Source organism: Eurytemora carolleeae, unplaced genomic scaffold (assembly GCF_000591075.1).
Source record: "Eurytemora carolleeae unplaced genomic scaffold, Eaff_2.0 scaffold329, whole genome shotgun sequence".
In the NCBI taxonomy this organism is placed as follows: domain Eukaryota; kingdom Metazoa; phylum Arthropoda; class Copepoda; order Calanoida; family Temoridae; genus Eurytemora; species Eurytemora carolleeae.
In genome coordinates, this window is record NW_019396239.1 from 235,200 (window position 1) to 256,686 (window position 21,487).

The 21,487-nt window shown below is 34.6% G+C and overlaps 4 protein-coding genes across 6 annotated transcripts in view; 2 read left to right on the top strand and 2 right to left on the bottom strand.

Moving 5' to 3' along the window:
• The window catches only part of LOC111699087 (calpain-5), a 19,623-nt gene extending 19,008 nt beyond the window's left edge, over positions 1–615 (top strand). The window contains exon 21 of the mRNA XM_023469652.1: positions 34–615. Coding sequence (XP_023325420.1) covers positions 34–62 — 29 coding nt within the window. The 3' untranslated portion in view covers positions 63–615. The remainder of the gene's footprint in view (positions 1–33) is intronic.
• Positions 616–5,242: 4,627 nt separating this feature from the next.
• On the bottom strand, positions 5,243–7,122 carry LOC111699080 (uncharacterized). Its single transcript, XM_023469640.1, has 2 exons — positions 6,722–7,122; positions 5,243–6,289 (listed from the first exon to the last, which is right to left on the bottom strand). The coding sequence occupies exons 1-2, from the start codon at positions 7,105–7,107 to the stop codon at positions 5,983–5,985; spliced, it is 693 nt and encodes a 230-aa protein (XP_023325408.1). The 5' UTR covers positions 7,108–7,122; the 3' UTR covers positions 5,243–5,982.
• A 1,424-nt stretch (positions 7,123–8,546) lies between these two features.
• On the bottom strand, positions 8,547–12,707 carry LOC111699081 (uncharacterized). Of its 3 annotated transcripts, none has more exons than XM_023469642.1 (4): positions 12,521–12,707; positions 11,193–11,424; positions 10,074–10,124; positions 8,547–8,700 (listed from the first exon to the last, which is right to left on the bottom strand). In XM_023469642.1, exons 2-4 carry the CDS (start codon positions 11,396–11,398, stop codon positions 8,562–8,564), a joined length of 396 nt encoding a protein of 131 aa, XP_023325410.1. In that variant the 5' UTR covers positions 11,399–11,424; positions 12,521–12,707; the 3' UTR covers positions 8,547–8,561. The 3 variants fall into 3 exon arrangements, with proteins under 3 accessions (XP_023325410.1, XP_023325411.1, XP_023325412.1); XM_023469643.1 differs by having other exon boundaries at positions 11,193–11,432; XM_023469644.1 differs by lacking the exon at positions 12,521–12,707 and adding an exon at positions 12,446–12,507.
• Positions 12,708–13,822: 1,115 nt separating this feature from the next.
• LOC111699082 (Kv channel-interacting protein 4) lies at positions 13,823–20,852 on the top strand. Its single transcript, XM_023469645.1, has 7 exons — positions 13,823–13,926; positions 16,501–16,635; positions 17,563–17,635; positions 18,795–19,143; positions 20,093–20,140; positions 20,341–20,412; positions 20,529–20,852. The coding sequence occupies exons 2-7, from the start codon at positions 16,518–16,520 to the stop codon at positions 20,589–20,591; spliced, it is 723 nt and encodes a 240-aa protein (XP_023325413.1). The 5' UTR covers positions 13,823–13,926; positions 16,501–16,517; the 3' UTR covers positions 20,592–20,852.
• The last annotated feature ends 635 nt before the right edge of the window (positions 20,853–21,487 follow it).

Consider the following 21,487-nt stretch of genomic DNA (forward strand, 5'->3'; position numbering starts at 1 on the left):
TTCCCGGGTCTTATAAAATATTTATGTTTTTAGAAAGTCGGAGAGACCTCTCAGCATTTTGAAGCGCTTCCTTTTCTTATTTTTGATAATCACCGATCTGTTTTTTTTCGCAAGCTGTCCATTTTTTACACGGTATATTAACTTCAAATTTTTTTTTTAATCAATATGTAATGTACTCAATGTAATGTAATGTAACCAATTATGAACGTACAATTATTAATCATTTGTAAAAAATCATTAGAAACTTAAAATCTCGTAAATCTTTGAAATACAGAACTAACTTCGTCCGTTTTACATTATGCACTAACAATATGTTTGTTATTTTTTATTTACATTATCGATGGACCATGATGACTTTGTAATGTTGACATTTTTTCAATTTTTTTTATTTGCAAACCATTGTTCACAATTATACAATCATATATATGTATATTCATTTGCTGTGCCTTGAAAATTTGGCCTTATTAATATGTTGAGTATTTTTTTGTGTGTACAATCAGAATTATATTTTTTGTGATTTTTAAACTAATTGGTGCTATAACTGTTGGAATTTAACAATTATCAATTTAAAAAAGTAATCTCGTTCAATTTATAATATTAAAATGTAATTTGCTCTTAAAATCTACTTAAATATAATAATCATATTCTAAAAACTTCTTTCATGTAAAATTGCTTTAGTAAACTTTAATGTTGCTTAACATTTTCTTATTTATATAATGAATAAAAATATCATGAATATCAATAACTCCAGAATATTAATATAGCTATCAGGATGGATAGGACAGGAAAAAAAGATGGGTAGAATAGTCAGCTCAAAAGATAGGACCGGAATTAGGATAATTAGGACAGGAATCAGGATAAATAGGACAGGAATAAGGTGAGGTAGGACCCGGAATAAGGTGAGGTAGGACACGAATAAGGTGAGGTAGGACAGGAATAAGGTGAGGTAGGACACAAATAAGGTGAGGTAGGACACAAATAAGGTGAGGTAGGACAGGAATAAGGTGAGGTAGGACAGGAATAAGGGCAGGTAGGACAGGAATAAGGTGAGGTAGGACAGGAAGAAAGGATAGATAGGACAGGAATAAGGTGAGGTAGGACAGGAACAAGGTCAGGTAGGACAGAAATAAGGTGAGGTAGGACAGGAATAAAGGATATTTAGGACAGGAATCAGGCGAGGTAGGACAGGAACAAGGTGAGGTAGGACAGGAATAAAGGATAGATAGGATAGGAACAAGGTGAGGTAGGACAGGAATAAGGTGAGATAGGACAGGAATAAAGGAAAGATAGGACAGGAATCAGGTGAGGTAGGACAGGAATAAAGGATAGATAGGGCAGGAATCAGGTTAAGTAAATGAGAGGAATCAGGGTAGGGAGAATAGTTATGAGGATAGGTAGGACAGAAATCAGGACAGATTAGATATGAATCAGGATAGAAAGGACAGGAATCAGGATAGATATGAAAGGAATTAGGATAGATAGGACATTAAGCAGGGTAGAAAGGACAAGAATTAGGAAATATCAGAAATGAATCGGGATAGATAGAATAGGAATAAGGATAGTTGGGACAAGTAAAAAATCATGGTTATTTCTTTGTAAAATTGAAGACTGCTCCTAATCCCTAGAATCCATAGATATGCAGGATGGATGAATGCATGGATCAATAATAGATCGTGAATAAATTGGACGGATTAGGTTTAAATTCCTCATGCTTTATCAGACAAAATTGCAGACATCTATTCCATTCCTCGGGACTTATTTTAACGCAAAAAGATTTGATCAAAGATTAAAAGGTTTAAAAATCATTTTATCAACTTTCAACGCCATTTAACCTTAAGAAACAAGTATGTTAATTTTTCCTTTCATGGTGAAATTTAGTGGATTGGACATGATACGAATTTGATTTTAATTATTTAAGAACGGTTTTCTAGAAATGAATGGATGTTGGATGAAGTTATTTTAAAATTTAGACTTGTTGTGACTTAAAACCTTAATCCCAAGGCGCACTATATGATGGCTCAAAGTGTAAAAAAAAACAAATTTTCAAAAGGTTTTTCTTACTACAATTTACAACATAACTTGTCTTCATAAGGCATAAGCTAAAAAAAATTGTATCTTAGCTTTCTTTGAACATCTTTAAACTTGGAATTTAATTTTTTCTTCTTCATATATTTATTAACTTTGAAATTAAATAAGTGATGGACTTCAATGTGCATTGTGCAGCAGCTGCTGGGAAAGCTAAATTTGTTCTTAGTTAAGTCTCAAGAGCGTTTCACTACAGAGATAAAAGTTTGTTCTTGAATCTATATAAACAATTTGTGCGTCCACACCTAGAATTCTCTGTACCTGTACAGTGTCCCTAGCAACAGGGGAACAAATTAGTTATGGAAAAAGTACAAATGAGAGCTGTAACAATGATTTAAAGTCTCCAAAGCAAGTAGTATAAGGATAAGCTAAAAGAGCTAAATCTATAATCTTTGGAAGAAAGAAGGATTATATATATTAGATATGACATGATTCAAGTGATTAAGTTCATGCACAATCATGATGATGGAGACAGTCTTCCAGACTTCAGAAGAAGAATCAGTCAGGGTTAACAGACACTATTCTGATGCATTGAATATATTAACTTAACTAGATGGAGGATAAGGTTAGAAGAAATTTCTTCACCAACTAAGTTGCTGAGAAATGAAACAAAGGAACCGAGTTTTTGCCACAAACCCAAATTTTCTCATATAAATTTCATAGTTTGAAATATAAATAACTATGTTAACCAAAACAATTAAGCTTACTCCGCTGTAAGGTCGTCTTTGACGAAGATAATTTTGATAATTCACATATAATAGTTTCCAATGACTAGTATATTTCATTGATTTTTTATGTGAAAGATGGATCCCATGTCAGGCTATGAAACATCCGTCTTGTGTTTACATTACCACCCGGAGATACAGTACACTGCCGCACAAAAGATTCGTACACCTCTGAAAAACTTTCCTTGCATTATAGCCTTGGTACTGCATATTTGATTAATATAAGGAGATTCTGGCCTAACCTAGCCTGTCTTAGCCGCGGCGTTTGACCCCTAGCCTATCCATATAGCCGCGGCGCTCGGCCAAGAAATTGTCTAAACCTAACTTAACCCTCAAATTTACAGCTGTAAGTTGGACATATAGCCACAGCTCGAGGACCCCTAGACTGTCATAGCTGCAGCGCTCGGCCCCCTAGCCGCAGCGTTCAGCCCAGAAATTGTCTAAACCTAACCTAACCCTCAAATAATAGCAAATAAAACAGCTGTCATCTAGGTTTCGATGTTGCAGTGGGTCAGAAAGTAGTAGGTCGGAAGTAAGCAGTAAAGGGGATAAATTGCATGAAACTTTACCGACCAAAAGACTTGCAGTTTTTGGTTGATATTTTGTGCCTTGGATTAATTGACGACCTACAAAATGTGTACATCAGACCTATATACAATTGATGACCATGCGACCTCCAAAAAGTGTACATCCGACCTAAAAGAAGTGTACATCCGACCTAAAAAAAGAGTACATCCAACCTACAAAGTGTATACATCAGACCTACAATTGGTGATCAACTCGAGACCAACAAAAAGAGTACAAGCGACCTACAAAAGTGTACATTTGACCAACAAAAAGTGTATCTGAGCTACAAAAAGTATACATCTGACCTATAAAAACTGTACAATCGACCTAGAATTGGTGACCATCCAAACATACAAAAGTTTACATTCGACCTATATAAGTGTACATCCGACCTACAAAAATTGTACATCCAACCTACAAAAAGTGTACATTCGACCTGCAAAAAGTTTACATCCGACCTACAAAGTGTACATCCGACCTACAAAAAGTTTACATCCGACCTACGAAATATGTACATCTGACCTACAAAAAGAGCTGGCATATCCTGCCTTCAAAATACTCGCTCCATGCTCATGGCTAGAACTCTATCATGCCTGAAGGTTGGATTTTTAAAAATTGTGAAACCTCGACCTACAGCTGTCGTAGGTCGGATATTGCAATAGGTCGGAAAGTTAATTGGTCGGAAGTTCATTATAGAGGATGTTGCGTACAGACGTTGTAAAATTACCCTCAAGGTAAAACTGGAATAGTGATGTATATAATAATTATAAATGTGCGGAAATTTTAACTGGAATTTTTTTGAGATAAAAACTTTGATTCCCATAAGTAAACAACTTTAACTATGACGTTAAATAGCCTAAATAAATCGCATAATGACAAGTTAAACCTGGAATTGTTGAAAATTCTCATTTTAATTGAGCGGCATGAGAGAAAACTTGAATTGTAGCGATTATAAAAGCATGTAAACCGAGCGGGAAACTAGGCAGCCATGAGCCACACTATTTCCCCTTCTCTGTTACATATTAGCTTTTTTCTCTTCTGGCATCCATGAACCACCACTATTTCCCCTTCCGGGTCACCACATTTGACTCTTCCGGGCAAAATTACTTTGTGAAATAGTATATTTAGGGCCTTTAATGTGTGAATTTCAAAAACCCAGCAGCATCACGCAGAAAACATATATGTAAACTGCAAAATCTAAATTCTGTTTTTTGGCTTATTTTTGAGGGCAATATGAATATTAAAAATGACTCACCTTATAATACACTTTTGTGTGAAAATGTGAAATGTTTTCAGAGAAAATTGCTAAAAAAAACTTTTTTTTTAATCTGTAACGCGCAAGTGATGACAGTAAATTTTGTGACTTTTATAATATTTTTTTATTCTTCAGACTACTCTTAACAATTTTTCTCTGCTCCCACAATACGAAAAATTACTTAGTTTACCTACTAAAATATAAAACAAACGACCTCTTTTTATATATATTAATATATTAATCTTATGTAGATTTGAAGAAATGGTTAGAGTTGTGCTTTTTTTCATGACGCGGCTGGATTTTTGATGATACACTTTAAAGACTTTAAATATACTATTTATAAAAGTAGCTTTGCCCGGAAGAGTCAAAAGTGGTGGCCCGGAAGGGTAAATAGAGGTAGCTCATGGATGCCTGCCTTCCCCCGCTCGTAAACCAGAGCAAGTATCGATCAAGATCATTACGATTCTTTTTAAACACGATCACAAGAGATAACTGCCAACTCTGAACTATAGTATCTTTCTAACCAGGTTTAAAGGAAAATATGACAAGATTTTCCATCATCTGAAGTTTAGAAATATTAGGGATTGAACAAGAAATTAAATCAAAATAATATTTCTTTATCGATAAATATCAATTTATTGAACTCGAGATTCTCATGAATTAATATTCACCACAATGTTCCAATAGATTAGAAAAATAAATTGATTTCATTAAAAAATATGATTCTGATTCAACTACTCCGACATAATTTCTGGTCTAATTGACCGGGTTGTAATTAACTAACAACTAAAATACAAAATGCAAATATTATAATAAAATTAAACCTGTCCTTGCTCTTAGGTCCAGCATATTTTTTAAGATTGAATATTTCATTTGAATTGATTGCTAGCTCAGGACCGAACAAGATGACCGGTTCAGTAATAAAATATATATATTCATGGCTGTAAGGAAAATAATCCTTTTAACCAATTCCTCATTTTAATATCGACATTACATATATGTTTCACTTTTATCACTATCTTATAGTAATTTAGTTTGATACTTCACTTGAAACAGGACAAACGTTTTTTTGAGCATTTCTTCCTTCCTCTACATTGCACTTAACTAAGCACTCGACGACAGTGGATGGTTCCACTAGAAGCACTGTGGTTCCCATGTGTTCGTGTTCCTAGAGAAGCTTTGTGGTTCCCATGTATTCATGTTCCACTACAAGCAATGCGGTTCCCATGTGTTCATGTTGAACTAGAAGCAATGTGGTTCCCATGTATTCATGTTCCACTACAAGCAATGTGGTTCCCATGTGTTCATGTTCAACTAGAAGCTCTGTGGTTCCCATGTGTTCATGTTCAACTAGAAGCTCTGTGGTTCCCATGTGTTCATGTTTCGAAGAGGTTTCGGATGATCTTTAATTGCCTTCTTGAACTTTCCGATGAAAGTTAGTTCATCCGTCGGATCCGGAGTATTTTCTCGTACTAGTGAGTTCGATCCTCTCCGCGAAATGTCTCCGGTAACTCGGGAGTATTCTTCAGATATGCTTTTCTTGGCACTGGGTTCTTTTGAATCCTGACCAGAATACTTTTTCAGTACTTTTCTCTTCTCTAGCTCGTCTTCATCATCCGTTCCTTCCTGGACTGCATCGTCATCCTCCCCGTTATTCCTAGATAACACCAACATAATTGTTTGATTAGGTTAGGGAGGTTAGGTTTCCAATTCCATGAAATAGTTTAACCGAGTAAAAAGAAAAAATTGTCAAGATGAAAAGAACTTGAATGGAAAAAGACTAAAAAGTAAATGTACTGAAAAGACGAAAAAATTAAAGTAAAAACTTTAATTTTTTCAGTTTACTTAAGAATTGATTAAAATCGGTACCATTAATTCACAAGTTTTCAGCATGGGTCTATTTTGAATTACAAAGTTCTCAATGGGGAAAAAATCTAAATAGAAAATACGTTTTGTATCGGATTTCTGAAAATAATTAACAAACACAGGAATGAAAAAAAATATTGTCATCCAGATAAAAATTGAAGCAACCCGAATGTTTTTGAAAACGACTGCAAGAATCAAAAAAAATGTGTTAAATCATTCTTACTTGAAAAACCAATTTTGAGCCCAGTTACTTTGAAGCACGCCCGATAGAGTAAACTTTCGAGCTTGGGGTTTAAGTTTAATCCCTTTCCCGTCCTCGGTTTTCTCCAAATCAACCAGAAATATTTGATCGTTCATCTTTTCCGAGTTCTCTTCTGGATTCCAAATTTTCCCGCCATATTCCATCGGGTTTGTACCGCCAGGATTCGGTGTATCCATAGTGTTTTCTTTCTCCAGGCTGAACTCTGTCTTCTGGAGAACCCGACCTTCGATGATCGGCTCCATCACGCAGATAGATTCAGTGATAGAGGGTTTACTCGGCTCAAAATCCATAGTTAGACCCTCCTCCTGCTGCAGGGGTAAACTCAAGTTAAAATAAAAAGACGCCATTTAAATGTTTAAAACTTGGAACGTATCATAAGCCCTCGTCCCTCTTGAAAATTATTTTTTATTTTGCTGTATTAGGGATAATAAGTAATTTTGATAGGAAAATTAATTAATTAATCGGTAAAAGGCATTAAAAAGGTAGGTTAAAAGTAAAACTTGCCATTTAATTTCAAATTTGTCATTGCTCTTCAAAATCGGATGGTTAATCCTTAAAATGTATATATGCTGTTTTGTTATGCTCCACTAAACGTATATATCTCCGGTCAGTGCACTGCAGATTACTGCAGAACACACCGAAAGCTTAGCTGAGGGTAAAAATATCCTTATCCTTTATTAAATCCAAACTGGTAGATATAGTTCTGTACAGGGAGATAGGAACTTTAAACACCAGCTGGTAGATATAGTTCTGTACAGGATTACAACTTCTGGTTTGTTTCAAAACAGGAGGCTTTTCAACCTTCAAGAGCTCTCTACCCATGTGTAACTGTAACTATTCCCTTGTGGTAGAGAGTTTCAACTGCTTAAAAAAACTTTATGGAACTCAGAGAAAATATATTTCGATATATTAATCCTTCTCAATTCAAACAAAAACAAACATTATTTTTTAACAAAGAAGGAGGAAAATATACATTTTATAACAAAAAAATAGATGCTGAGGAAAAATATATATTTGAAAATTGAAAAAAGGAAAAAACGATTTTTTAAAGAAAAGTTAATATGGTCAACCTTAAATTGTAGTGTTTAAGCAGGAACTGAATAAAAATAGGAGATTCTAGAAAGGGGGGACGGNCAAATAAAGGTTTTATGATAAATCAAAATATAAGAAACCAACAGCCAAAAATAAAAAAAATGTTATAATTACAAGGTTTGAAACATTGTATGTAAACGCCTGAAATACAGTTGCACATAATTTTTCTGTATAAAACACAATATATTCACTATTTACAAGTAATAATTGATGACAATATCATCATTTTTATGTATAACCAGGGCGATAAAAATATTTGAACTTGAAAAACCAGTTTAGTATAAAAAGTGAATCAAACTAGAATATTGAACTGAAAACTAAGTATCAAAACAATTCGAAACCAGATCTATGAAAGTAATACAATAAATTCACAAAATTGCGTTACTAATGTCAATTGATTGCAAAATCTTAATTAAGATTAACGAAAATTACTTTGAGTAAAATATTGTGTACGGTCACACGGTGTATTGTAATTAAGGACAGAAGTACGTCTAACCTGTACCTAGTGTTGTTAATCGTTTTGGTTGCAATGTTTTTATTATAAAAATAAACAAAAAACACGTTTTTTATATTTTCTATATAGTGTAAGAAAAGCAAATGAATACAAAATTGTTAATTATAGACATTTATCTTGCACCTAGCCGAATTTTAACCTTGAGAGAAAATATATGAAAAAACGAACCGAAACGAACTAAAACAATTATCAGCACTATCTGAACCATCCTGGTTTCCTTATCTCTAAGTGGTATATATACCTGTACGCCATGATAAATGTGTCTCCATCTCCCCCTGGGGTATTCAACATCTCTGATCCGTAGGATTTTCTTCTGTCCATAAAAATCCCATCTCTAGGAAGTAAATAATTCAATCACTAATTGTTTGCATTTGAAAAAAAGAGTTTATTTTTAATGCACTATGAAATTTGGAACAGTCCATGAAATCTGCCACAAATAATACTTATTTCCATCCAATAGTATCTTAGTTCTATAAAATCTGCCACAAAAAGTATCTTATTTAGATAAAACCTGCACCAATAGTATCTTAATTCCATAAAATCTGCCACAAATAGTATCTTATTTCCATAAAATCTGCACCAATAGTGTCTTATTCTTTTAACAGCTGCACAAATAGTATTTCCATAAAATCAACAGAAAAGTATCTTAGTTCCATAAAATCTGCCACAAATAGTATCTTATTTCCATAAAATCTACACCGATAGTATATCAGTCCCTTAACATCTTCACAAATAGTCTCTTAGTTCCATAAAATCTGCCACAAATAGTATCTTAGTCCATACAAATTGCCACATTCTGAGAACTTGGACAAGCCATAAAATATCTAATTAAACCCCTGTCATAGGTTTAGGGTTACCAGTTAGGTTCAATGTTGGGATGTCATAGGTTTAGGGTTACCAGTTGGGTTCAATATTGGGATATCATAGGTTTAGGGTTACCAGTTGGGTTCAATATTGGGATATCATAGGTTTAGGGTTACCAGTTGGGTTCAATGTTGGGATATCATAGGTTCAGGGTTACCAGTTGGGTTCAATGTTGGGATATCATAGGCTTAGGGTTACCAGTTGGGTTCAATTTTGGGATATCATAGGTTTAGGGTTACCAGTTGGGTTCAATGTTGGGATATCATAGGTTTAGGGTTACCAGTTGTGTTCAATGTTGGGATATCATAGGTTTAGGGTTAGATAAGATGGGTTCAATATTAGGATATCATAGGTTTAGGGTTAGATAAGATGGGTTTAATGTTGGGATATCACAGGTTTAGGGTTAGATAAGATGGGTTCAATATTAGGATATCATAGGTTTCCATGGTTAATAACGGGATTTGAACCAAAAATAAACAAAGTTATAGGCTGTGTGACAAAGGTTTGAATTTCCTGATCTGGAAACCGGTTATTCAGGTTCAGGATTCAAGATTATATCTTACACTTGAGGACTGAAGCTATAGAGCTAGAATATGTTCATTGTTCATACTTAAATGGTAAATGTCCTGGGCATTAAATAATATTTGAATCAACCCCCCCCCCCCTTGCGTAATAACGAGTCTGTTTCAACCAATTCTCTCATCTTTAAATTTACAACCAACTCGGAAAAAGGAAGGAATTATTTAACAATAGATTTCACTGATCCCGGGGGGGGGGGCTGAACCCCTTAGTCCCCCCCCCTCTCAGCACGATTATGGTCTTGTAACTGTAGCAAAGACGTACTTAAAGCCGGGAGGTGGTTGAGCATCATTACTGTCATTATCATCATCAATTCTAAAATAAAAAATAGATAATAATATTCTGGGTCGAAACTTATGAATCATTCATCACTTTAAATTCAGCATTAAATCTTAGTTTTTGTGATCAGTGTCCAAATTTAATGAATTTGAGTCGTGTCTTAAATCCGCAAAATACCGGTTTCAATTGAGCGCCGGCTTAAATCTTGAAACAGTGAATACAATTTTATTTGAAACCAACCATATTTGAGCCGCGGCTTAAATTTAAGCCGCCGCTCAAATTATTTAAATTCGGACTCAGACGGATTAATTGAGTTTCTTCCGGATTAATTTTTAAATAACATTATATTCATATATCACAAAAAATCTGGATTAGTCAATAAAAGACTGCGAAATTGTACAAACCAACTTTTTTTAGTTGATTTTAAAGGGAGTGACCGGCTGTGTAAGGTAGTTAAACTGAGTATGCAGTGTTGTGGAAAACTTCTTTCGGATTCATTTGAGACATATTAAACTTTTTAAAGATCTGTAAATCCTGAGGTTGAGCGCATATTCGACGTTCAAAACTCCTACTTTGGGGGTGATGATACGCTTTCAGAATTAGTTTTTCTTTAATTTTTAAATAACGACGACATAAAGTGTAGAAAAGTTCTACAATTAACTACAGACGCCATGTATAGGAACAGGATGAGAAAATAAAAACTAATCTTATCATCGAAAATAAGTAATATTGTCCAATTATTTGTTTCCAATTTCTCCTTATTCTGGTTTCTCATTATTCAAAGATTTTCCGCAGATTTTCTAGAATTAATATTGAAAAGACGAAATTTGAAGAATTTGAAGAAATCTGCGAATAAATTCAAAGAAAATAAGAAATTCAATATAGTAATGAAAGCATTGATTTATTGACAAATTTCTTTCGAGAAATATGTTCCCAACTATATAATAATTACTGTATAATTTTTAGTTTATTTTTCCTTATACATAGCCGGTCACTCCCCTTAAGTTAAATGTCTCGATCAAAAATACAAGTACAATTTCCGTTAGTTTTGGTACTTTAAAAACATTATTGGAAAAAAGTCATGACAAATTATTCTTCTCCTACCTGGCTAGTGGAGTGGTCAGGTTTATTCCGCTATCTGAGAATCCCAATGATCCTCTTCTCTCTCCATTTCCCGCCAGTTTACCGATCCAGGATGAAAACTTTCCTCCTCCACCTCCTCGACCATCCATAATGTGATCCATCTCTTCTCCGGGTCTACCATGGAACCCTGACATACCATCTCCCGAAGGAAGTGCTCGAGGCTCCATTCTACTGTTCTTTTTATCTGGAGTTCCTAGAATACTGAAGAATTAATTAAGAATTTAATTAAATTATGTAGGATGCTTTTTATTTTGACGCGCGGATCCGGATCCTGGAAAATTCATTTAAAAAATTTATTCAAATCAAGCTACAGCTATATTTATTAAAACAAATATTAATCTTAATATGCTTTTGATTAAGTTCCTAGAATAATAATATATTTGTCCAGAATTCGATCCCATGTTGTTTTGGACCAAATTTATATTTGTTTTGTGCGGATCCAGATCCCGGATAGCGCCGAAAAAAAGTTCCACCTTCAATTAAAATTTATTTAGTAAAGATTAACCTTTATAAAAGAATGTTACCAAAATTATTTAACTCGACGTGTAATATTGTTTAAGCTTTGATATATCTTGAAATAAATTATATTTAACGCAAGAAATATTGAATCATGTCAATTGTTAAAGTAAGAGCGTGAAATAAAATTGATAAAACAGTATTTGATTTGATCTAATTTATATTTAAAATGAAAGCTCCGTAGGGGGGTCCAAAAATCGTTCTCTAGGAAATTACCCTTTAATCGGTTGTAACTGGAAATTTCCGTGTCATATATAACATATGAGAAGTTTCCTTTGTTCACAATATATGTACTGATTATACTGATTCATCGTGTAGAAGCTACATTTTCCAATTATTAAGCTGAAAACTAAACAATTTTTTTTCTTTTAATAAATAGTTGGAAATCAGGAGCTTGGATCACTTATAAATTTCAGAAGGAAAATGTGCTTCAATATCAGCTGTTTTTGAAGTTTGGCTCAGAGATTGCATTTTGTGTGAAAGCTCCTGCAGCCGCTAATGGGAACTGTAGATGGGGGGTCATGGGGGCCTGTATGTATAAAATGCCTTATTTTTCACATTAGCTTTATGTGAGGTAAATAGAAGGTAGTTAAAGTAGTAATAATTTAAATTTTAAAAATAAAAAAAAAAAATCTTATAGTTTTATAAGAAAAGTATCTGCTTACTACCATACATACCTATGTTAATAAAAAATTCACCTATTTTTCAGCAAAAAAAAGGCATTTTATACGTTCACCATGGGGGCCGGGTTATTAACCCAAACTATTAATCACCTCTAGTTGATGATCACTTCTTCGCTAGCTAACTATATTCAAACTTTGTGTAAGAGTGAGAAGAGTAGAATTGTAAGCGTTCATATCTTATTGATTGATCTCTGAACCTTGTTGCGCCCTCTCTCTTTTCTCCACCGGGCCTCTAGGTCTGGGTTGCTCAGCCGTCCTGTCAAAACTAAAAGTACTGGCTCGCACTGCTTAATAGTATCAACTATCTATCTATCTTTTCTTTCCTACCTTTCCTGTCCTACTCCTATCCTCATTAATACATGAAATTATTATTATTTATCAATTAGGAATCAGATCTCGTTAATCTTATTCGTGCATTTTCATATAATCTGTCCGTCCTCCAATTTTTATATTTTCTCCATCCTTGAAGGATTGATCCTTCCATCTAAAATCCAAATTTTCTCCGTGGCCTATCCATTATCCATTTCCTCCGTTTATACCCATGTAAGAGGACTAGGAGACTAGGAGAGGTAGGAGGTGGAGGAGGGATAAGGTAGAGGGGGAGGACAACTACCTCTAGGAGAGAGAAAAACTACCTGTAGGAGAGGGAGGAAAACTGCCAGGAGGAGAAGATAAGAGGTGGAGGGATTAAAACTGGTTAGAGGAGAGGGAGGAGGAGGGATTAAAACTGCTTAGAGGAGAGGGAGGAGGATGGGGGTAATGCCTAGAGGAGAGGGAGGAGGAGGGATTAAAATTGTCTGGAAGAGAGGGAGGAGGATGGAGGGAATGCCTAGAGGAGAGGGAGGAGGGATGAAAACTGATTGTAGGAGAGGGATGAGTATGGGGGAAAAATGCCCGAAGGAGAGGAAAAAAAATTTCCTGGAGAAGAGGGAAGAGGAGGAGGGAGGGAAACTGCTTGGAGGAGAGTAAGGAAAACTGCCTGGAGGAAAGGGAGGAGGAGGAGTGATGAAAATTGTCTGAAGGAGGAGGAGGAGGTGGAGGGAGGAAAACTGCCAGGAGGAAAGTGAGGAACTGCTTGGAGGAGAGAAAGGAAAGCTGCCATGAGGAGAGGGAAGAGAAGGAGAGGGAGTAAAATTGTCGGAAGAAGATCGAGGAGAAGAAGGATGAGGAGGGAGGAGGAGGGAGTTAAAGGTTAGGGGGGGAAGAAAATGGCATCAAAGACTAAGGGAGTGAAGGAGGAGGGAGTAACCGCGTGGAAAAGGAGTGAGGGGGTTGAAGGTTGTCTAAGAAAAGGGGATTGAGAGGGGGACTGCCTGGGAAAGGGGGGTTGAAAGGAGATGGGAGGGAAGGGGGGTGAAGGCTAGGCTGGGGCCTCTAATTTCTAGTCTGGAGTACTGATGTTTAGTTTAAACTTGAGGTTCTCAAGTCTCTACAGTGCACTGGCAGCCTCGAATCTCTATTCTTATAATTTCCCGATGGAAGGACATTAAAAACAGGCAATATTGATTAGAATATTTACGTTAATTTTTTCTGGACACTAAATCTAATTCCGTGTACAGTGTAAAGTATAAACAAGCTGTACATTGATTTGTTTGTTTATCATTTCCTGCGCCTCTACGACCTACGTGTTTGAACTTTTAAACAATTTCTTAGCAATGCTTTTAATTGTATAAAAGGGTACAATATTAAGTAATTAATAATATCAAAAACTTCACTGTAATATAAAAGTATAAAGCCCAGAGGGTACCCCTGTTATTATTACTATAATATATGGAAGAGAAGAGGTTCGCCTTGGTAATATTAGTATATTTATGGAGAACATAGTGGGTTACCCAGGTAATATTACAACAAAATTACATTATAGAAGTATAGAGGGTAACCCTGGTAATATTACTAAGAATTTGAGGTGTAGAAGGTACTGGGTAACCCTGGTTATATTACTAAGAAATAGAGGTATAGAAGGTAATACTACTATATACTAAATGTATAGAGGGTAACCCTGGTAATATTACTATAATATAGAAGTATAGAGGGTGATCTGGTAATATTAGTATAAACTATATGTATAGAGGGTAACCTTGGTAATATTACTTTAAACTAAAAATATAGAGGGATAAGCCTGAGATGGAATTTAAAGAATTTGAGCCGCGGTTTAAATCTGCCAAAACCCAATTTAAATTAAGCGCCGGCTTAAATCTTGAAACATTTGATACGGTTTTAAGTGGAACCAACCATATTTAAGCCGCGGCTTAAATTTAAACCACCGCTCAAATTCTTTAAATTCGGCCACTCGTTATATTACTATAAACTAAATGTATAGAGAGTAAACCTTGGTAATATTACTATGATATAAAAGTGTATAAAGAGGATAACCCATGTAATATTACTTTAAACTAAAAATGTAGAGGGTAACGCTGGTAATATTCCTATAAACTAAATGTTTAAAGTGTAACCCTCGAGATATTACTATAATATAGAAGTATAGAGGGTAACCCATGTAATATTACTTAAAACTAAAAATGTAGAGGGTAACCTTGGTAATATTCCTATAAACTAAATGTGTATAGGGTAACCCTGGTAATATTTCTATAATATAGAAGTATAGAGGGTTACCCATGCAATATTATTTAAAAAAAATATAGATCTGGTAACCCCGATAATATTACTATAAATTAAATGTTTAGAGGGTAACCCTAAAATATTTCCAGTGTTTTAAGCATATTTCTGTTTTTAAGAAAGCTGATTAAATTGTGAACTTTCTTGAATAAAAAGTAGATGAATGAATAAATGACCTGAACTGAAATACCTTTTAAAATAAATAGCTAGAACTAATAACTAGAAAAACTTGGAATAGAAAGACTACATTATAGCAATAATTAAACGTAATTGACAGGGGCGGATACAGGTGGGGGGGGACATTCGCCCCCCTGACAGATTCAGGGAGGGGCGTAGTCCCCCCTGAATTTGGAATTTTTTGTTCCTATTTTCAGAATAGCTTCTCAATAGCATGCTTAAGGGAAAGAAACAGGAAAAATATCTGTCTTAATAAACTATAATGTGTGAAAAGTTAAAAATCTTGTTTTTTAGTCTTTAGTCATTAATTTTGACTCTTTTTGAGTCTTTTAAGCCAAAAAAAAATTTTCGACTGCGGCGCGATTTTTTGTTCCTAATTATGAATTTTTTTGTTCCTAAAAAACACTGCCCCCCCCTCACAAATCCTGTATCCGCCCCTGGTAATTGATGTTGTTTCAAAGCAAATATTTTTACAAGTAACTTAGCAAAGCACAATTTAAGGGAAAAGGGTCTATTGCTATGTCTAAAGTTCATTGAACTAGTTTTAGTCCTAACTTAACCTTATTAAAGTCGTCTTCCTATTTCAGAGTTTTCTGGTTATCTGGTTTTCTGGTTAACACGTAATAAAAAGGATTTATTTAATTATAAGTTAGCGCTCAAAAAAAAGAATAGATAATCACCAACATTATTACCTTTGATTAGATATGTAAAATGTTAAAAATTGTTCCATTTTGTTTATTATGGAAAATTCGTTTAATTGGTAAACTGTTTAAATTCCAATTCAAATTATAAATTGTAGAGCGTCTTAATTACCGCTAAGATACTTATGCTTAATCGATCTCAATAAAAATGTTTCATTTTTGATATGTAAATCTCGAAATGGGATAAAAAATAAGAAATTTGAAATTTACTGCTTTTTGTTCAATTTTTTTTTTGGGGGGGGGGGCAAGGATCAGGGGGCCAACATTATTTTTCTTACGAGCATACGCGCGCAAATATGCCCCCCCCCCCCGTGATATATTGCTTTAGTCCGCCCCTGGAAACAAGTGGTCTTCTGCATTTGCAATGTATTGCAGATGTGCAGATTTATCGCAATAAAACTGCAGATATCTGCCCAAGTTCAAAGTTCTAAGCACCGTTCAATAATGAAAATCTCTAAATAGATAACTTCAAAAATAAAAGTTTATTCGTTTGTTTACAGATTTGCAAAAAAAAAATAAAAGATTCTGGAGTTTACTCTGATTATTTTCAGCAATTTTATTTGATTAATATTTCAGGCTGAATAGAAAAGAAGATGGTTGAGAATAAGCATGAATTACAAGCTCTAAAAATGGAAGATATGGAAGATGGTTCGGAACCAAGGAAACTGAAGAAGAAAGCAAGAAGAAATTATCTTGTTAAGATGGTCACAAGTGAGTCTTATTCTTTTCAGTCTTATGTTTCGAACCCTTTCCTTTACACTACATGCTCTCCTTTCAAGTTCTGTTCATTCCAGTCCAGTTCTTTCCAGTCCTATTCTTTCAAGTCCTATTCTTTCAAGTCCTATTCTTTCAAGTTCTGTTTTTTCCAGTCCTGTTCTTTCCATCCTGTCCTTTATAGTCATTTTCTTTCCAGTCCTTTTCATGTCCTATTATTTCTAGTCCTGTTCTTTCCAGTCCTATTCTTTCAAGTCCTATTCTTTCAAGTTCTGTTTTTTCCAGTCCTGTTCTTTCCATCCTGTCCTTTATAGTCATTTTCTTTCCAGTCCTGTTCTTTCATGTCCTGTTATTTCTAGTCCTGTTCTTTCCAGTCCTGTTCTTTTAAGTTCTGTTCTTTCCAGTCCTGTTCTTTCCAGTCCTGTCCATTCCAGTCCTGTCCATTCCAGTCCTGTCCTTTCCAGTCCTTTCCAGTTCAGTCCTTTTCAGTCCTGTAATTTTTAGTCCTGTCCTTTCCAGTCCTGTTTAGAAGAAGTACTGACCTCTTCTGTCCATTTTCCAGTCTCATTTTTTATTTATAGTCTACAAGTTTTTAGAAAGTCGATCTGTTCGGGTTTTAAATCTTCCAAACATGATAATCGTTTGCAACTTCAATCCCATACAGTATTATTGTGTATTTTGGGTTTTTAGATTATCAGTCTTTTGCAAAGAGATTTGTAATATAAAGAGTAGGCATTGGAATTTATACGCAAACCCAGACGCCTGAATTGGGTTGAATAAGAAGCCATAGAATGTCGTCTTTTCTATAATCTACCGTCTTTGGTCTGTAGATAACAGTAACATTCACAATAACATACCAATACATGTTCACATTATCAAACCAGTATAGGATAATTTTTTGAGATTCGCTTTTTTTTATTCCAGGATTATGTAGAAGGAAAAATACAGAGGAGGTTCAGAGCAAGGAAACCGTTCTAGAACTTTTACAGCCACCCAGGTAGTTCATCCTGATCCTGGACCCGTCCTTGGTCTAGTACCAGTCCTAATCCTGATTCTGGACCCGTCCTTTCTCTAATACTGGTCCTAATCCTGATACTGGACCCGTCCTTGGTCTAGTACCGGTCCTATTCCTGATCCAGGACCCGTCCTTGCTCTAGTACCGGTCCTAATCCTGATCCTGGACCCGTCCTTGCTTTAGTGCCGGTCATAATCCCAATCCTGGACCCGTCCTTGCTCTAGTACCGGTCCAATCCTGATCTTGGACCCGTCCTTGCTTCATCCTGATCCAGGACCCGTCCTTGGTCTAGTACCGGTACTAGTCCTGATCCTAAACCCGTCCTTTCTCTAGTGCTAATCCTAATCCTGATTCTGGACCCGTCCTTGCTTTAGTACAGGTCATAATCATGATCCCGGACCCATCCTTGCTCTAGTACCGGTCCTAATCCTGATCTTGGACCCGTCCTTGGTCTGGTACCGGTCCTAGTCCTGATCCTGGACCCGTCTATGCTCTAGTAATGGTCCATATCCTGATCCAGGACCCGTCCTTTCTCTAGTACTATTCCTCATCGTGACACTAGTCCTTGTCATGATCCTGTACCCACCCTTTCTCTAATATTTGTTCTAATCCTGCTCTATTATTAGTCCTAATCCTGACCCTGGACCCGTCCTTGCTTCATAGAGTAATAATTACTCCATGCCTTGCTCTAATACTATTCCTAATCCTGATCCTAGGCCCGTCCTTGCTCTAATATTATTACTTATCCAGATTTAGGATCTGTCCTTGCCATAGTACTTGTCCTAATACTGATCCGCGACCCGTCCTTGCTCTAATAATGGTCCTTGCCTTGCTCCTGCAACCTTTCCATGCTCTAATACTGGTTTTTATTCTGATCCTGGACCTGTCCTTTCCCTTTTCCTGGTTCCGTCCTTGCTCTATTATTTGTCCTTTCTTGCTCCTTCCTACTCAATACACACACATGTAGATTGCAGAGGTCTTTGCAAAAACAATAAATAATTTTTATAACAACAACTTTTCCTCAAATCATTTTATTGGTATACTACATTTCGCTGCACCAATTCTATAGGATAGAGGCAATAAAAAGTAATTTATCAAAGTAGTAAAAATAGATTTTAACTTTTAACACCTTTTAATTTAGGTACAAACCAAATGATCTTGGGCAGATAAGTTTGGAGACAAAATTCACGAAGAACGAAGTAAAATTCTTGTACAGAGCATTCAAAACAGTTTGTCCAAACGGAATAATTGATGAAGAAACATTTAAAGAAGTTTATGAGAAAATATTCCCAATGGGAGATGCTTCCAAATACGCCCAGATTGTATTCCGAGCCATTGATAGGAATAGAACTGGAGGAATAACATTTGGAGATTTTATGCAATTCCTCTCCGTGATTACGAAGGGAACTGATTATGAGAAAATACTCTGGAGTTTTCAATTCTTTGATATAAATCAGGATGGCAAGATTACAAGGGATGAGATGATTAAGGTAATATTTTAAAATGCATATTGTATTTTGGCGGATTTTTGGTTAAAAATAATCGAGATATATATATCAATCACTTTTGTTGGCCATTTTGATTCAATTTATTATACAAAATATTAATGATTATAACATTTAACTAGTTCATTTAATTTTGGTTAAAATCTTTCTTGTTTTCAAACTTACATCATGTTTCTAAATGGGATAATATTAAGCGAAAAATTTTGTTTAATTCCGTTTGTGAATTTTGCCTCTGTAGTTCTTGTAAAATGAACCAAGTGGAGTTATGAGTCAAACTCGTGTCAGAATTCCGCATAATAACGTTCAGATACTTAAATCTTCTTATTTTATATTTTATCCAAAATATAAAAAAGATTTTTAGTGTCTTGCAGTAGATAATTAGTACAATGCACTATAGCAAAATTTTCACTGAACGCTCGTAAATAATTTGTAAAAACAAAAATAGAATTAGAAAAGATTAGAAAAGGTTAGAAAAGGTTAAAAACCTTACAATAGGAAGTCCTAATTCTTTAAATTTTAAATCTTCTTGTATTTTTATATTTTTAAAGATGATGAATATATTATGTTAAAGAAATGCGGAAATTTAAAGTTTTTACATCAAAAAACTTTTTTATATGAAATCATGAGGTAGCAACATCAGAATTATTGTCCGCAATATTTCAATTTTTATATACTATTTTTATTTCAACTAACGTGAAGTATTCTACCTAAACGGCATCAGCATTAAATCTCAAAAGGTTTATAGAGTTTTAAGGTTCGAATATAGAAGTTAATGCAGAGGTGAAAACTTGCTCTTGTTCCTACTGGATTCAGTAGTTATCTGTATCTTTTGCTTCCCTAAGGATTAACTATTTTGTTTTGGCTTCTAGATACCTTAGAGCATTTCTACTCGAGCAATGTTTACAATTTTAATGTTTTTATTTTCAATGTTTAGGTCTCCGAGTCTGTTTATGAGCTCATGGGAGCTGATATAGGAGAAAAGGTAAAATAGGGCAAGATAGGACAGGATAGGACAGGATAGGACAGGATAGGACAGGATAGGACAGGATAGGACAGGAAAGGACAGGATAGGACATGATAGGACAGGATAGGACATGATAGGACATGATAGGACAGGATAGGACAGGAAAAACAAGATAGGACAGGATAGGACAGGAAGTTAATAGCATTGTTATATTTCAGGGTAAGAGACAGTACGTTGACAATGTTTTCACAACAATGGATCTGGATAAAAACGGCGAGGTGTCGATAAAGGTGATTGATTTATATCATTAACATGTAGATATACGTGCAGGAATAAATATTATTTTTGTTATTATTTTAATAATTTTTTTCATCACAATATTTTTAGAAAACTTTTATATTTTCAGGAGTTTGTATCGTACTGCAGTAGGTCTGACCATGTTGTAAACTCTATACTAGTTCTAGTGTAAGCATAAACAAAGTTTGTACCGTACTGCAGTAGGTCTGACCATGGGAATTAAACCAGGAACCCCCATATCTTTGTTTACATAAAAAGGTGCTGTTATATCTGGGAGGAATGTAAACAAATACAGGCTGAGTAGTTCACATTTTTAGTAAAAAAAGGAGATTTCTGATATATTTTCCTCTATATCTGACCATATATTAAACCTCAATTCCTGTAACAATCTTTTATGGTCATTTTACTCCTTTCTAGAAAGCATATAAAAATTTATACAGCCAATTTCAGCTCATTTTGTTCCAACATATTCTTTTTACATATACAATATACATATGTATTAAAAAAAGAGTCTTACAATGTTTTTTCGTAGATAGATAATCTCTACAAACGCACTCTCAAGCATTTATGAAACTACAAATATTTCTTTTTGTAAATTTATCTTTTTTTTTGCATCATTTTCAACATAATTATATAAATTAACATATATCTTTCTCATCACTAGTAGTATCGCTTTGTAATTTTAGTTATTTCTTGTTTAATAAACAATCTCGCTTTCTAGTCTTTCTGTTTAAAAATGGCGAAACAGGCGAACCAAGTTTATCAATTTATTGTGTGAGTAGCTGAAAAGTGTGTGAGGGTTAAGGTGGAATGAATTAAATTTATATGTGCTCCAAACTATAGTTATTAATCTTCAGAAGCTAATGTTTCGCAGAAAACATTTACAAAATAGAAATGCAAAAATGCTTTTCTGTAATTCGCATTGTCAATTTTCAATCAAACCAAAATGATATTGGTATCAACTGATCGGAAATGATCCATAGATTGCAAAAATATACAATTTTATAAAATTAAACCATGATGAGTACAATACCTTAAAGATCGTTTTTTTGGGACACCCTGTATGCT